The sequence below is a fragment of the Aethalodelphis obliquidens genome, unplaced genomic scaffold (assembly GCF_003676395.1).
Source record: "Aethalodelphis obliquidens isolate GAN/ISIS:26980383/991018 unplaced genomic scaffold, ASM367639v1 scaffold64, whole genome shotgun sequence".
Classification (NCBI taxonomy): Eukaryota; Metazoa; Chordata; class Mammalia; order Artiodactyla; family Delphinidae; genus Aethalodelphis; species Aethalodelphis obliquidens.
Genome location: NW_020838008.1, coordinates 894,394 through 911,083, shown reverse-complemented (window position 1 = coordinate 911,083; position 16,690 = coordinate 894,394). Strand labels below are relative to the sequence as shown.

Sequence of the window (16,690 nt, the reverse complement as noted above, 5' to 3'; positions counted from 1 at the left end):
TGCATCTCAAAAGGCAGGCTCAGAGGTGATTGCTTCTAAGGCACAAAAAGATTGAAGCAATATGCAGCAGCCCAGGATGATTCCCAGGGCTAGAATCCCACTGAGTCATTCCTAGGGGCCCAACCAGGCACCACCTTCAGACTCATTCAGGACCACCTCCTGCATTCCATCTCTGATGCCCTGGGGCTCCTGGCTGCAAGGTTTCCTGAGTGTCAGGGGGACTAGGGCCGCTTCTGGTTTCCCTGCAAAGCCCTAGGGCTTAAGGCATCCCCAGAAACCCTAAGTTCTGTTTTCCACTCTAGAAATCTGTCATCATGTCCTCAATATCCTTTCTGGGCCCTCCAGGGACATGGGCAGCAGCTGGAAAGTCCCGCAGGCCCCTTGAGCAGTAGTGTGATTGGCTGCTGGTTTGCACACTGGGGAAGAGCTGCCCAGCTACCAACCTATGGAAACATTCCAAGCAGATGAAAGGGTCTTCTGAGAGACACGAGCATCAGCCACTGGGGCCTGGGAGGTAGAGGTGGTGCCTGCAGCTCCCTGAGCTCTCTGTGGCCAGCCCAAGAGGGGCTAACACCAGTGGAGAGGAGTCTGAGGAAGGACACCTCACCTTCACTTGGGGAAAAGGAAAGACCATACCCAGGAGAGTTGACATCGGGGTCCAAATAGCTATTTACTCCCAGACAATGTGACAGGTGCCCTGGTCTGCTGCAAATGATCAGGAGTCTGGGAAACGCCAGACCAAGAAGGGGGTACAGGAGCCTGCAGGCTGTCCGGGCAGGGAGCGTGCCTCGTCCTGTACCTCTTCTGCACTGCAGTCCTGCTCACGTGGCCATCCCAGAGAAGGCCCAGTGCTTCATCCTGGTAGCAAGGGCCAGAATAAAGAGGCAATGCTGCCCTCAGAGTGAGACTGCAGCAACCAGAGAGATCCTGGGGCCAGCGTTCTTATACACGGGATGGCAGGCTAAACCCAGAAGGGCCCTTGAAGACTGCTGGCTCCAGCCACTCACTCAGAATAACAAAGCTGCCATCACGAGCATCACCAATGGCCACTTCAGAAGCCAAAAACACTAGATGGTACTTCGGACAGCACTTTTTTAATAAAAAGTCTAGGGGCACGTAAGCAGCGCCACGTCCTGTTTGTTTGTTTGTTTTGGTGGGGGGAGGGGTGGAACTTGAGGGAAGAGAAGGACCCACGTTTGGTAGGGACACTGCCTACTGGGGCCCCAGGTCCCAATGATCTTCAAGATCCCCAGGCACGAGCGCAGGACGCTCGAGTGCCCAGGCTGTAGGTGCAGCAGGCACAACCACCAGATGGAAGCAGCTTTCTCAGCTGTGGTGCTGAGGGAAGTCCTCAGGCCGAGTGTCCTGAAGGCCAGAGAGGGTAGCAGTCACGGCCGCGCGGGTGAGATGCGCGAGACTCAAGAGTCTGAATCCCCCCGGCCACCAGCCCAAATCCCACTCACCATCGGCAGCCGTGACTGCAGCATCTGGAGCTCGTCATAGCCATAAACCTGTGTGAGGACCAACAAGGCTGTTAGATGCCCTGCCTTGACGGAGTCTAGCTGGAGAAACGCCCGGGATCCGAGCGGCAGAGGTGGGCTCAGGGAAGGAGCAGCAGCAACCCAAGGCCCCCAGGTCCTGCCGGGGGCCGGCCCAGAGCCCCACGTGCGCTCACCGGGTAGGCAGGAAGCAGTCCTCCGGGGCCCACGAGGTACTGGCTGTGCAGCAGGGGAGGCGCCCCCTGGGGCAGGCTGGGGGGCGCTTTGCCTGTGAAGGCAAACTCAAATGGAGTGAAGGGGCCACCACAAGGGCGAGATTCCTCACGTACTGTGGGCACGGCGGGTGTCGAGCCCACTGTCACGGTGCCGTCCCAGACGAGGCCACGGGCAAGAGGGGAGGGCAGCAGCCGAGAGAAACGGAAGCCATGCTAGGGGGCGGGGGAGACAGAGCACGTGCCACCACATCCAGGCTGTGTTACCAGAGGGGTCCGCGCCCTGCGGCACAAAACACCGCCACCCTCTCCTGAAGGCCGCACTGCGCCGAGAGGGCCCGAGCAGCAGGAACCGCCTGCCCCTCAGAACAAAGCAGGCCGGGCAGCGCCAGGAGAGGCACAGCTGGGCCAAAGGCGGGCGAGCAGTCGCTACCAAACCACAGTCTGCCCGGGTCTGGCTGCCAGGCAGTCACAGCAAGAGCAGAAGAGCCCACGAGAGCTGCTCCGTCATCTCAGCTCCAGGGATGAGCAAGGACAGAAAAGAATGGGGAGCTACGAGCACAAAGGCTGCCAGGGATCTGCCCAGGGGAGCGTGCCCCCAGACACTGATTTCAGAATCACCCAGAACCTGGCCCCCACATTAGCTCTGGAAGATCCGGCCTCAAGAGGTGAGTGGAACAAAGAAGACAAGCAAGTGGCGGCACAGCCGGAGGGAGACTGTGAGCTTCCGATGCTCGTGGACCCCCCCAGGCCTGCCCGCCTCGGCCTCCTCCCGGGAAGCAGAACAGCACCTTCGAGGGGCGGGGGAGCTGGAAAGGCCCCGGGGGGCACACACCTGAGGTCACCAAGGGCGTGGCCCTGGCACTGCTGCTGGGGGCACTCACAGCGGTACCGCCCAGGCAGAGGCTGTTGACCGTGTTCATGCTGCTTGGCAGGCTGAGCCCTGAGGACGCGGCACTCGAGGCACAGGTTGCTGCCGTTGAGAAGGTGGCTGAGGACTGGAGGGAAGGGGCGCTCTCCACGCCGGCATGCTGGCAAGACAAAAGCCAGGACACATGGATCTGGGGGCAAAGCACAAGAGTGCACAAGAACCGGCCTGGCCTGTGTGCCCGCAGTCTCAGATGGACCAGTGTGCTCACCGTGGCCTCTCACACTGCAGCCACAGTAGGCCATTGGGACACAACTCATCAGCTGAGCTTTCAAGACCATTAAAATGGAGATTTACGACCAAAAAACCCTCCTAAAAAATCATTAAAGTTGCTCAGGCTTTGGTAAGTGAAACAAAGCACAGACACAGATGAGCACAGAGCATCTCAATATGAGGTGAAAAGCCACCTCACAGAAAAGCAAGGAGCCTCAGGAGAGTCGAGCCTGCGGCCACAAGCAGCCCAACCCAAGTCAGAGCCTTCCTGGCTCCTCTGACCTGAAGTCACAGGTGGCCAAGAGAGGCCTTTGCTCCAGGATCTGGTGACACTTTGTGGGTCACCAGGGACTACCAAGCAGGGCCCAGCCCGGCCCTAGGCCTGCCCGACAAGAGCCACCGAGGAAAGAAGGGCAAAGCCTAGCAGAAAGCTGTGAAGAGCCTGAGTGCCAAGGGTCCTGCCCAGCTGCTAGTAAACGAGGCATCAGGAAGGGCTTCAGGGCCTGAGGGGTGGGTGGAAGAGATACACCTGGCTGGGCAAAGCAAGGGTCAAAGAGGGAGGAAAAGGCTCTGTAAGACTGAGACCAGCCTCCAAATCAGAACTTGTGCACAACAAAGAAGCCGGGAAACTCCTGGAGGGGAAGCTGAAGAAGCGAAGGACCAGGAGAAAGGGGGCCCCCGTGTGCTCTGCTTTCCACGGCACAGACGGCGCCGTGCGGGTCCCAGCCCCGCGGGCCGCCCTGCCCACCCGAGCACTAGTATCCAGAATTGGCTCAGCAAGTGAAGACTGCTGAAATTATGGTCTTCTGGGGCTCCTCGGGACTCCTGCCCCTTCCGCCTAGATCGACAGACAGAACCAGGAAGACGAGAGCCCAGGGTAGGGCCAGGGCTGCCCAGCACCCATTCCACGGCCCCCTGCGTGGAGCCAAGGGCACCCGCCACAGGATCAGGAATGGCTCTGACCACCGCACTGTGATGGTGGCACTGGCCACACAACCTTTCAACCACAGGATTAAAAAAAGAAAAAAAAAAAAAAAAAAGAACATTCCCAGACTGGGGAGTATGAGGAATCCACGGGAACTCCAGAGTCATCCAGCAAGCCTCTCCTACTTCAGTGGACCCTGGCGGCGTTCCCGTATCTGCCCCCTCACCTCTCAAACCTGTGAGGGAGACAAGCTGCTGGCTCGCTCGGACCATCCGACGGGGCTGCCACTCAGCCCCTCAGATGGGCCCAGAAAAGCAAAGCTGCACCAAACCTTCCACAGAACACGAAGGGCAGGAGAATACACTAGATTTCCTTTACAGACAAGGTAGGAAAGACCTGGCTGTGACAGACTATGATATATCCGACTATTCAAAAATCAATTCATAAAATGACAAACCTAGGAAAAATATTTGCACTTCCCATCACAAAGGGCTACCTACTAAGTCTCCCAACTACAGAAATAAAGACCACAGACCTGACAGGAAAATGAAAAATGTAAACAGCTCACCCAAAAAGAAATTAATGGCTTTCGAATATATAAAATAGATGTTCAAGCTCTTTCGATTAAACACTATACTGACAGGTCATTTTTCTATTAACACATTGGAAAAATACAAATATTTGGTAACATCATTTCAGGAGGACATGGGGAAAGAGGACATTTCATTCTTTGCCAGTGAGATCTAAGTGGGTTAAAATCACTATGCAGAGCAATTTGTATAAAATGACAAATGCCTAGCAATTCCACCTCCAGGGTTTACACTCTAGACACAGCTGCACACGTGAAACACGTGCAGAAGGTTATCCACCATTGTTTGTACAGGCACATCTCATGTTCTTGTGCTTCCCAGATACTGCGTTTCTTACAAAGTGAGGGTCTGAGGCAACCCTGGGTCAAGAAAGTCTATCAGCACCATTTTTCCAACAGCATTGGCTCACTTCCTCTCTCTGCGTCACATTTTGTTAATTCTCACAATATTTCAAGTCTTTTCATTATTATATTTGCTATAATGATCAGTGACCTCTGATGTTACAAATGCAAAAAGATTACAACTTGCTCAAGGCTCAAGTGATGGCTAGCATTTTTAGCTAATAATGTATTTTTAAATTAAGATATGTTGTTTTTGTAGACATGTTATTGCACACCTTAACAGACTACAGTATAGTGTAAACAAAACTTATATGCACTAAGAAATCAAAAGATATATGACTCACTTTCCCACAATATTCCCACGGTGGTGGTCTATAACTGAACCCACAGTATTTCCAAGGTATCAAGACTGAAAATGGCCCTAAAGTTCCATCAGAGGAGGCCTGATTAAATAATGTAATGCAGCAGGGCTGTGAAAAAAGAACAAAGAACTCTGATTCAACACAGAAACCTCCTGAAGATACACTGTTAAGTGAGGGGAAAAGATAAAGGACACTATGTAGAGAATACTCCCATTTATATTACAGGAAAAGAAAAAGGGCAGAAGGAAAACTGCTATGTATGCATTTTATGGGTTTATAAACTACGAACTAGAGGATCAAGAAAATAGTAGGAAAAGGGGTACAACCAAGCAGAAAAGAGACAAAAACTTTTCAGTATATATCTTTTTATGTCTTTCGTTATTGAATCTGTGACGATGTTAGCAATTGTACTAGGTGATTCTGGCTGTGGCCATTGGGACTGTAAGATTTGGGGTTTCCTGCTAAGACACAGAGTGCAGCTAATCCATGAGAGCAAGAGCTCTGGGCTCCAACACACAGTGCCCGGAACAGGAGGCCAGCTCTGCAGGGCTCACAAAGGGGACATCTCAGGGCTCCCACTGGCCAAACAGGAGGCACTGGCTGGTGGGCAACTTACTCCAAGGGCAGAGATATTCACACCAATCTCTGCTATGAAGACAGTGATCTATGTGTTTTAAGACAAAGAATTATGTGTAAACTGATTTCACTTGGAAAGCTAGAGTATGAAAGCCACGATGTTACCCAGGTCCTGATAAAGGATAGGACCTGAATCTTCCATTGCTTCATTCTACAGCGAAAGATTCGACTTCTTCTTCAGAGGAAACCAATTTCCCCCAGTTTCCCGACTCTCCCGTTCATCTGCACCCAAAACTTCCTTCCCTACTTGAGGAACCATCTACTTCCACCTTGTGGAAGCCTGCTGTCTCCCAGCAGAGGGACACTGTGCTCTCTCCAGGCACCTTTCCTTCCACGTTCCAGCCTCCCCGGCTGCTAGCACAACACCCGCCTGCTGCCCTGCCTCCTTGCATGGCCCGGCTGCCAGCCCTCAGCCCGCTCGGTCTAGACCGAGTCCTACCCAAGACCACGCTCCCAGCTCCACAGCTCAGAAGCCGCACCTCAGCAACCACCATCTAGGTCACTCTTCAGCGCACCAGGACACTCGCCCGCTTGTGCTTCCACTCTTGCCTCTCCATACCCACACTTCCTTCTTCAACAGCAACCTTCCCAAAGCCTCTGCCTCTGAGCTGGGGAAGATGGCCTGAGACGGCAAGAGTGAAGTCTCCACGACCACCAGCAACCTGGAATGCAGTTACACTGACTGGGCTGTCAGTCTCAGAGACACGCGAGCTCTCCCTTTCCTTTCAAGCACTCTCCCTACAGTGGGCTTCACAAAGTAACAGAGCATTCCCCAGGAACACTGCTCTTGATTAAACTTGACTTTTAGTAGAGGCCATGCGGAAGTTAGCAACGAGTCTACTTTCCTCTACAAAACTTGCAAAGACCTCAACATAAGAAGCCCCAGCAAATAAAACCAACCCTGCCAGGTAGAAAGGTCTCCTATCATGAACAGGGAGCTCAGTGAGTTCTTGGGAACAAATTCACCACCTGACAGCCCTGCCAATCATCTATCAGGTATGGAGAACCAATTCTTCCACAGAGACATGGACTTAGGAAGCAAGATGTCCTCCATGTTGCCTAGGAAATCATCTGTTCAAACCATGTACCTAGATGGAGACATTACAGCCAAGCTATTAGAGTATTTCAGATATTTAAAATCCACAAACTAAAGCCCCACCTGCACATGACTAAGCTCCAAGCTGGCTAAGCAGGGTGCTGGGCGAGGGAGCAAGGAAAACACTTACCGTGTGTGACGTGCTGGTGGAGAGCACCGTGTGCGCAGAGGAGAGGCTGCTCTGGTGGCCGGAGAGAGAGCTGGAAGACAAGGCAGAGCCCCGCGTGTGCACCCCCCGGCACTCCACTCGAGGGACCCACGCGTCTAGGAGGGCTGCACATGAGCTTGCCCATCCCTTCACATCCTTCCTTCCATGTGGCCTTGGAACCCAGTCCAGGTGCTCTGTGGTCAGAAATGATCTAAAGGGTCACTCACCATGAGGATCTGGGACATCCTGCCCTAGGAAAGCTACAGAGCCAGCTCAGACAACTCTAACCATTTGCTCTGCAGACTGTAAATGCTAAGAACAGGATTGCACTAAGAACACAGCCAGCCCCAGAGACCCCATTATATTTGTGTGTGAGGGAAGAAAGTTCCTATGTTCAACCCCACATGCCAGAGACAGAGCTTGAATTCCCATCAAATGCAGAACTCAAACCAAACGCTTTTGTTCCTGGCTACAGGAGGAAAGAGGAGAAGGCTACTCAGAAGACAGGGTAAGGACCAGACAAATCCCATTCTCCTGCACCCTGTTCTGATAACTTGATCTCTGACACCACGACAAGTGCGAGGCAGTGACCTGCTCAGAAAACCGCCAGCACTCTCACCCCACATCACAGCAACGGGGCCCAGAATGCGGAGGAGAGACAAGGTTCGGGGCACCCTCCTGAGGGCTGAAGAAGAGTAGCAGTGACCCCTTGGACCCACCTGATTCCCAGGGGACCCAGGGCTCTGTGACAGCAGGGGCATTACAGGACAGCAAGGCTTTCACACTCGGTGCCTGTGAGACCCTACCCAGCCACCTACGCTGCGGCCCTACTGCAAAAGGCCAGGACGTCATGCAGGGAGCAACAGTGGGTTCTGCTCATGGGAACAGCCATGTAGAAGGGCTCCAGGACTTCGCCCCCGTGTGCCTCGGACTCTGGGCCCGTATTTTCCACATACCTGCTAAGCTGAGAGAGGGGGCTGCTGGACAGGTCACCAGGCTGGGACAAGGAGGGCAGAGCGGCAGTGTGCTGGGGTACAGAGGGCAGAAGTGGAGTGCAGGAGGTGGTGCTGGGCAGGGAGCCCACGGATGGGAGGGCGGAGGGAGGGTCTGTTGTCTTTGGAGCTGGAACAGATGAAGGAGCTGTAAGAAACAGATCTGTTTAGCGCCAGAACCAACCGTTAAGTGTCAGAAATATGCTCAATGTTTTGTGACACGTCAGGCTCAGTTGAGACATATACAAAGTTACACCCCTGGGGAAAATGCACAAGCATGCCACAGGTAGGCCCTTCTCTGTCTGCTGCGACTATGGAGAGGACTGTCAGAACACAGGTCCCAGGCAAGGAGAGAAATGACATCTTTACCAGCATACACAGCCCCTCTGGGGTGAACATACTCCTCCCAACTAAAGGAACCCGACCCTGAGCCACACCCAGAAAGGGAAAGAGGCTCTAAGTTTGACAAATACAGTTACAACATGAGCACAGCAAGGGACAGTGAAAATCTGGTAGGCGAACCACCCAGGGGTTAGGTCTGCTTCTATCAAATCAGGCTGACTTTGTGAAAGGTCACAGACAGTTTAGGGCAGGAAGGGGTTGATAGCCCAGGGTACATATACTGTGGAGAGCTACACAGGCCTAAAATCTGCAGAAGACACCCCTGCTGTCCACACCTACTTTCAAAAGCGCAGTGAGCACTTCCTTCGCATGTGCTTGAACAGAAAAGACCTCAGAGCACACAAACGCACGCGTTAGGCTTTCAGAAGAGCATGAATGCGATCAATCCTAGCTGCAGAAAAGACTCAGTTTTAGTGCCATCCACACATACAACTCAGATATGTGCTTGGGAATAAAGCATCATTGTCTTTTCCAGTTAGGAGGTGGCAGCACCTTTCCTTGGGAGGCCCTGGGAGTCCAGGGGACACACACTAGTCTCTAAATGGAGGATAGCTCGAAAACCAGAACAGACAGCAACAGGTCAACACAGCACAGTCAGTTCTTAAGAGTGGTCTTCACAACCCTGAGGCTTGTTTTTTACTCACAGTCCTTCCCAAATGACACCTGTTCTTACAGAAACTAGATAAACACACCATAGATGTCCCTGGCCCCAAACTCACCTCCCTGAGTGTCGGATCACGTTAATGACAGGTTCACAGAAAGCCTCTCAAAGAACGTGTGTTTGTATGAATTTGAGTGTGTATGTGTGTGTGTGTGTGTGAGACAGAGAGAGACAGAGAGAGAGAGAGAGAGAGAGAGAGAGAGAGAGACAGAGAGAGAGAGACGGTTGGAGAAGAGAGCACAGGACATAAAAACCTATCTAAAACGTGCACTATGTTTTACGGACATTTCACATCTCATTATCTCACTTAAAATCTCCAGTACACCTCTATGTGCTCTCGACCCCATGCCTGGACAAAAGAAACTTCCCACTACGGCTTGTGGAATTCATACTTCCTGTGACACCAGTGTTCTCAGAGCTACCCACGTTATCACGTGTGTCATTTCAATTCCAACTGAGGCCCACTCCTGGTCTGGCAAAATCCCATGGCCACTCTCCAAAAATTCCTAAATAAAGAGGGTCTTTTTGACTTCCATACCGATAGTGGATACCCATTTGCTTTACTGAATGATGAATGAAAATCAGTTTCATTTTAGACTATGATCATAACCATAGATAAATTAGCTAAGAACAAAGGAAACAACTAACGGGGATTCACCTACACTATCTCCAGTGATCACTGAGCTGTGCTGGATGTGGAGGGCCCCCTCCTTTTCTCCCAAGTGTTTATAGTGAGCAACATTTTATCTCTCTTCCTCACAATGTCTTTCCTGAACTAGCATGCCAATTTCTGCTTGAAATGTCTTTCACATTATTGAAGTGAGAGCCCTCCGAGCATCCTGGAACCTGGGCCTCTGAGCCAAGCATCTTTTAAATCCAGCCTACACTCTACACTTGGGGGTGCAGTCTGACAAGGGCAGAATAATACAATACCTCCTTCTTGCTGTGGATATAACATTTCTAATAATACCATCAGCTCCAACCTGGTCACGGGGAATCTCTATCTAAACTCTAAACGCAAAGAAATGATGCCAACGATGGATCAGACACAGCTCTCAGAAAAAATGTAGAAGGACTATTTTTGCAGAATTAGCCATTGGCCAATTGTTTTCCCATCGCATTAGCTACGCTCTTTTTCTGTCTGTGGTTTCCACCAGCCACGACAAGAATAGTTAGCTCACATACTTACTGTCTACTGTCTGCTGACTTCGACTACCACCATGTCCATTCTGTAAGAAAGAGAAAAGAAAGTAAACCCGCAGAATCAAATGACAACCTAGATGACTTTCTACGGGATTTAGCCACAAACATATGAAGCATTATGAATTAAGCAAAGAACTATGGCCTATTTTGTTTTGTTTCTTAATAAAAGGAGAGGCAATACAACAAATTCTTAATAAATCTCAACAAGCTGACATTTTTTTTAAAACAAACTGGGTATTTAAGGAAGTAACAAGGATAAAACATAAGACCAAAAGCACAGGAAGCAATGAAACAGTCCTAAAAATTATTAAGCCATAGGAAGGACTTAGGAATTCTCATTATATTGAAATCTCCACAAGCCTTCCTGTCTCAAGCACATTCTGTCTCCTGAGTACCCCCCATACAAGAAAGAAAATGTTTCCAAATTATAACAAAGATAACTTTCATACAAGGAATTATCATATTTTATATTATTAACAAAATGGTTCTCAGAGAAAGACGTTACTTTGAAACATGTTTTTTTCTGAACTGGGTGGGGAAAGAGTGAGTTAGGACTGTTTGGTAGTCAGTCCCAAAAAGAACAGAATCTGAAAACAACTGGTTTGAGTTAACCATAAAGCACTTCACTGGAACCTTCTCACAGAAGGAGGCATCCTCACAAGGAAAACTTTACTTCCACAGACTGGGTGGGGAGACCCGGCAAAGAGTGATTGACACTGGAACCTACTGGGCTCAGACACTGGTCCTGGATGGAAGAAGGAAGCTGAGGAAATAACCTTCTCACAAATGTCAAAACTACTTAAAAAAAAAAGACAAACCTTATAGCTTTTGACTCTGCCTTAACCAAAATCCAGTACAATTTCTGCTCATAAAATCTTAATTTACAACACATTTTAGTCTAAAACAATGGGATTATTTACAAGAAATGTAGACAATAAAACAGAACTGCTAGGAAAAAACAAAACGAGTTAAAAGACTGAAGTCAGAGAAAGGGAAACACCAATATACAAAGACAGGTGGAGAGCAATCAAAGTTCTACTCTTTTGCCTCCCTCTCAACAGGGGTTCACTATTCAGTAAATACATACACATGACATCAAGCATGTGCAGCCAAGACAGCACAAACCCTGACATACAAAGTCTTCTCAAAACTACACCAGAGGGCTTCCCTGGTGGTGCAGTGGTTGAGAGTCCGCCTGCCGATGCAGGGGACACGGGTTCGTGCCCCGGTCCGGGAAGATCCCACATGCCGTGGAGCGGCTGGGCCCGTGAGCCATGGCCGCTGAGCCTGCGCGTCCGGAGCCTGTGCTCCGCAACGGGAGAGGCCACAACAGTGAGAGGCCCACATACCGCAAAAACAAACAAACAAAAAACAAACCAAAAAAACTACACCAGACAAAAAAAAATAGAAAAGGGGAACGAAACAGCTGCCATCATAACTTAGGAACACTTCATCCCACCTAGAAAATCATTTTTTTTAATTTATTTGGCTGTGCCTGTTCCCTGACCAGGGATTGAACCCGGAGCCCCTACATTGGCATCGTGGAGTCTTAGCCACTGGATCACCAGGGAAGTCCCTAGAAAATCATTTTTAAATACAAACAACGAAACAACAAGGTCCTACTGTATAGCACAAGGAACTATATTTAATATCTTGTAATAATCTATAATGGAAAAGAATCTAAAAAAGAATATATGTGTATAACTGAATCCCTTTGCTGTATACCTGAAACTAACACAACATTGTAAATTAACTATACTTCTATTAAAAAATATTATAAACAAAACCAAAACACTCCACAAACAATGGACAAATTGACACAACAAAGGAGCCATATTATTTGGGATGGGGGAAATTCTAGGCAGAAGCATGGTGGGAACAAAAATAAAGTATCAGATGATCGGGAGAGATCAGAAATCTGGTTCAATGAGCTGAGCAAGAAACGAGGTGAACAGTGATACAGACAAGCAGAACAAGAGGTAAAGTTAGAGCTGGAACTGAGATGTCATGGAGATGACAGATTTAAGCACACAGTCTGATTTATGTTTTAGAAACTATAGACCAGCACGTTCCAAGGCAACGGAATATATTTTTTTAATTATTTATTTATTTTTGGCTGCATTGGGTCTTTGTTGCTGTGCGCTGACTGTCTCTAGTTGTGGTGAGCGGGGGCTACTCTTTGCTGCGGTGCGTGGGCTCCTCATAGCAGTGGCTTCTATTGTTGCGGAGCACGGGCTCTTGGCGCACGTGGGCTTCAGAAGCTGTGGCACGCAGGCTCAGTAGTTTTGGCTCATGGGCTCTAGAGTGCAGGCTCAGTAGTTGTGGCGCACGGGCTTTGCTGCTCCGCAGCACGTGGGATCTTCCCGGACCAGGGCTTGAACCTGTGTCCCCTGCATTGGCAGGTGGATTCTTAACCACTGCGCCACCAGGGAAGCCCGGGAACAGAATATTCTGCAATAATGGAAATACTGTCTGTGTGTGCTTGGTCTTATATTGTAGTGACTAACCATATCTAGACAGTCAGCATTAAAATGTGGTATGTCTGAGAAACTAAACTTTTAATTGTGTATTTAATTTAAATAAACTACTACATGTGGCTAGTGGTTGCCATGTTGGAAATCACAAAAATAAACTTCTTAAAGAAGATATATGAAGAATACACGGCTTTTTAAAAACATGTAAACCAAGAAAGGCAAATACAGGTGGAAAATGAGAGCAACAAAATTTTGTACAGTAGAAAGCAGATTCCAGAGAGTAACTCTGACTTAGCTGACCAGGTAAAGCCAAATCATAAGCAACCAGTAGGGAAAACCAGAAAACCACTCAACTGACATCAAAGAACCACACCAAGCAACTCAGTACTTATATATATCACATAACTTTGGAAGTAGGTATGGAGGTAGGGCTAAACATAGGAGAAATGTTTTAAACTCTGTACAGCAGGGTGAATGCCCCCTTCCACCGTCTCCCACAGGCTCTAAACTTCATCAAGAGGGTAACACATGGCAAGGAGTACTATTAAAAACACACAGATTAAGTCAATGCAGACAAAACAAATTATTCCAACGGCAGCCTTCTGTCTGCACTAGGCTCTTAAGACACTAACAGACAGGTATAGGCCCTACAGGGAAGAGACTAGAAGAACAGTCCCTGGAGAATCTAAACAAACTCAACAGAAAAGGCCCACAGGGGCTGATGAAGGAACTCCCCACCCCTAGAGAAATGGCCGCCCACACTGTCCCTCACGAAAGCCCACATCCAACAACCTACTGCCACAGGCAGTTAACCTTTCAGTGTCAAGTGGGCAGCCTGGAATCACCAGACATTTGAGGAAAACATCTAACATGAAAGATGGAAAAGGAAGGGAGGAAAAGTCTCTTAAGTTGATACGTATAAATATTTCCTCAGAATCTTAGAAGGAAACCTAAGAAAAGACAACATACCCAAATTTCTGCTATGCCAATTCAATTGTTTTCATTATTTTCATGTTCTCATCCACTCTTTAAAGTAGCTCTCTCTATAATGCTTGAATGTCTTTGCCTTACAGGAAAGTGAAATATTACAGACTATAGTCCCAGCCTACGCCATCCAAGCCGCTCTGAACAACTCAGGGTATATCCTTACACTATCCTTATACCAAGTGTCTGGGTCCATTCACACAATCCTTGTGCAAGGGTGCTTGAAACACAGGTTTCAAATGAGATGGCCACTAATGGCAAATCCAACGAACTATACGGATTCTACTTAAAAGGTTAGCCATTTCTAAAAGGAAATCTTAGCCAAAAAGCATGATTTCCCAACTACACACTGAACTCCAAATAGGATTTCCTATGAGGAGAAACCGGAAACACCACTAACCATGATGGTTCCTGGAGCTGACTCCGATGGACTCACAGAGCTTTGGTACGCGCTCCTGTCATGCACAGAACTCTGGTCGTAGGAGGAAGATGTTGTTACGGGACTAGTGGAGCTCAGCGATGAGCTGGTCAGACTGGAGGAGGTAATGACTGAAGTTGTGTGGGTGGAGTTCTGCACTGCACTGGTCACTGCTAGGGAGGTATTCAAAGAGTCACTACAAAGAATAAAAGACATGAGACATAAATTTGTGTCACTTTACAGGTTTTCATGGAGTGGTTTCATCTCTTTATTGTCATATTCTAAATTAAATAAACATATCTGTAACTACAAATTTACACTACTGCATTATTTATTTAGTTGTTAATTTTTCTCGTGCAGGATCCAATCCAGGATCATCTGCATTACTTTTTATTTTTTTGTAACATCTTTATTTTAATTGCTTTACAATGGTGTTAGTTTCTGCTGTATAACAAAGTAAATCAGTTATACATATACACATATATCCCCACATCTCCTCCCGCTTGTGTTTCTCTCCCACCCTCCCTATCCCACCCCTCTAGGTGGTCACAAAGCACCGAGCTGATCGTCCTGTGCTATGCGGCTGCTTCCCACTAGCTATCTGTTTTACATTTGGTAGTATATATAAGTCCATGCCACTCTCTCACTTCGCCCCAGCTTCTTACCTGTCCCCCTCCCCGGGTCCTCAAGTCCATTCTCTACATCTGTGTCTTTATTCCTGTCCTGCCCCTAGGTTCTGAAGAACGTGTGTAGATTTTTTGATGATGGCCATTCTGATCGGTGTGAAGTGATACCTCATTGTGGTTTTGATTTGCATTTCTCTAATGATTAGTGATGTTCAGCATCCTTTCATGTGTTTGTTGGCAATCTGTGTATCTTCTTTGGAGAAATGTCTATTTAGGTCTTACACCCATTTTTGCATTGGGTTGTTGGCTCTTTTGACATTGAGCTGCATGAGCTGCTTGTATATTTTGGAGATTAATCCTTTGTCAGTTGCTTCGTTTGCGAATATTTTCTCCCATTCTGAGGGCTGTCTTTTCGTCTTGTTTATGGTTTCCCTTGTTGTGCAAAAGCTTTCAAGTTTCATTAGGTCCCATGTGTTTATTTTTGTTTTTATTTCCATTTCTCTAGGAGGTGGGTCAAATAGGATCTTGCTGTGATTTATGTCAGAGTGTTCTGCCTATGTTTTCCTCTGAGTTTTATAGTGTCTGGTCCTACATTTAGGTCTCTAATCCATTTTGAGTTTATTTTTGTATATGGTGTTAGGAAGTGTTCTAATTTCATTCCTTTTACATGTAGCTGTCCAGTTTTCCCAGCACCACTTACTGAAGAGGCTGTCTTTTCTCCATTGTATATTCTTGCTTCCTTTGTCATAAACTAGGTGACCATATGTGCGTGGGTTTATCTCTGGGCTTTCTACCCTGTTCCACTGATCCATTTCTGTTTTTGTGCCAGTACCATACTGTCTTGATTATTGTACATTTGTAGTATAGTCTAAAGTCAGGGAGCCTGATTCCTCCAGCTCTGTTTTTCCTTCTCAAGATTGCTTTGGGAGGCTTCCCTGTGGCACAGTGGTTGGGAATCCGCCTGTCAATGCAGGGGACACAGGTTAGAGCCCTGGTCTGGGAAGATCCCACATGCTGCAGAGCAACTAAGCCCGTGCACCAGAACTACTGAGCCTGCACTCTAGAGCCCACGAGCCACAACTACTGAGCCCACATGTCACAACTACTGAAGCCCGTACACCTGGAGCCTGTGCTCTGTGACAGGAGAGGCCGCCACAACGAGAAGCCTGTGCACTGCAATGAAGAGTGGCCCCCATTCATTGCAACTAGAGAAAGCCCGCATGCAGGAACAAAGACCCAATGCAGCCAAAAACAAATAAATTTATTTAAAAAAAAAAAAAAAAGATTGCTTTGGCTATTCGGGGTCTTTTGCATTTCCATAAACATTGTAAAATTTTTTGTTTCTATTTCTATGAAAAACACCATTGGTAGCTTGATAGGGATTGCACTGAATCTGTAGATTGCTTTGGGTAGTAGAGTCATTTTCACAATGTTGATTCTTCTAATCCAACAACATGGCATATCTCTCCATCTGTCTGTATCGTCTTTAATTTCTTTCATCATTGTCTTATAGTTTTCTGCATACAGGTCTTTTGTCTCCTCAGGAAGTTTATTCCTAGGTATTTTATTCTTTTTGTTGCAAAGGTAAATGGGGTTGTTTCCTTAATTTGTCTTTCAGATTTTTTGTCGTTAGTGTATAGGAACGCAAGAGATTTCTGTGCATTAATTTTGTATCCTGCTACTTTACCAAATTCATTGATTAGCTCTAGTAGTTTTCTGGTGGTATCTTTAGGATTCTCACGTGTAGTATCATGTCATCTGCAAACAGTGGCAGTTTTACTTCTTCTTTTCTGATTTGGAATCCTTTTATTTCTTTTTCTTCTTCTCTGACTGCTGTGACTAAAACTTCCAAAACTATGTTGAATAACAGCAGTGAGAGTGGGCAACCTTGTCTTGTTCCTGATCAGGGAGGATATGGTTTCAGTTTTTCACCACTGAGAACGATGTTGGCTGTGGATTTGTAATATATGGCCTTTATTA

At 47.8% G+C, this 16,690-nt stretch overlaps 1 protein-coding gene and 1 non-coding gene across 18 annotated transcripts in view; both read right to left on the bottom strand.

The window, feature by feature from the left end:
* Positions 1–16,690, bottom strand: part of UBAP2 (ubiquitin associated protein 2) — a 118,600-nt gene that overhangs the window by 4,936 nt on the left and 96,974 nt on the right. For 10 of the 17 annotated variants that reach the window (XR_003429173.1, XM_027089035.1, XM_027089051.1 and 7 more), the window contains 8 exons: positions 14,067–14,280; positions 10,195–10,234; positions 7,907–8,090; positions 6,933–7,002; positions 5,053–5,178; positions 2,547–2,742; positions 1,676–1,767; positions 1,464–1,511 (listed from right to left, as the gene is read on the bottom strand). Coding sequence is in view for 16 of the 17 variants with exons in the window: in XM_027089035.1 (XP_026944836.1) it covers positions 1,464–1,511; positions 1,676–1,767; positions 2,547–2,742; positions 5,053–5,178; positions 6,933–7,002; positions 7,907–8,090; positions 10,195–10,234; positions 14,067–14,280 (970 nt within the window). In the remaining variant the exon portion in view is untranslated. The remainder of the gene's footprint in view (positions 1–1,463; positions 1,512–1,675; positions 1,768–2,546; positions 2,743–5,052; positions 5,179–6,932; positions 7,003–7,906; positions 8,091–10,194; positions 10,235–14,066; positions 14,281–16,690) is intronic. The other 7 variants (XM_027089043.1, XM_027089049.1, XM_027089045.1 and 4 more) reach the window with 3 other exon arrangements.
* Positions 8,738–8,819, bottom strand: LOC113610713 (small nucleolar RNA SNORD121A). Its single transcript, XR_003429185.1, has one exon. It is a non-coding gene; the product is annotated as a small nucleolar RNA SNORD121A (small nucleolar RNA).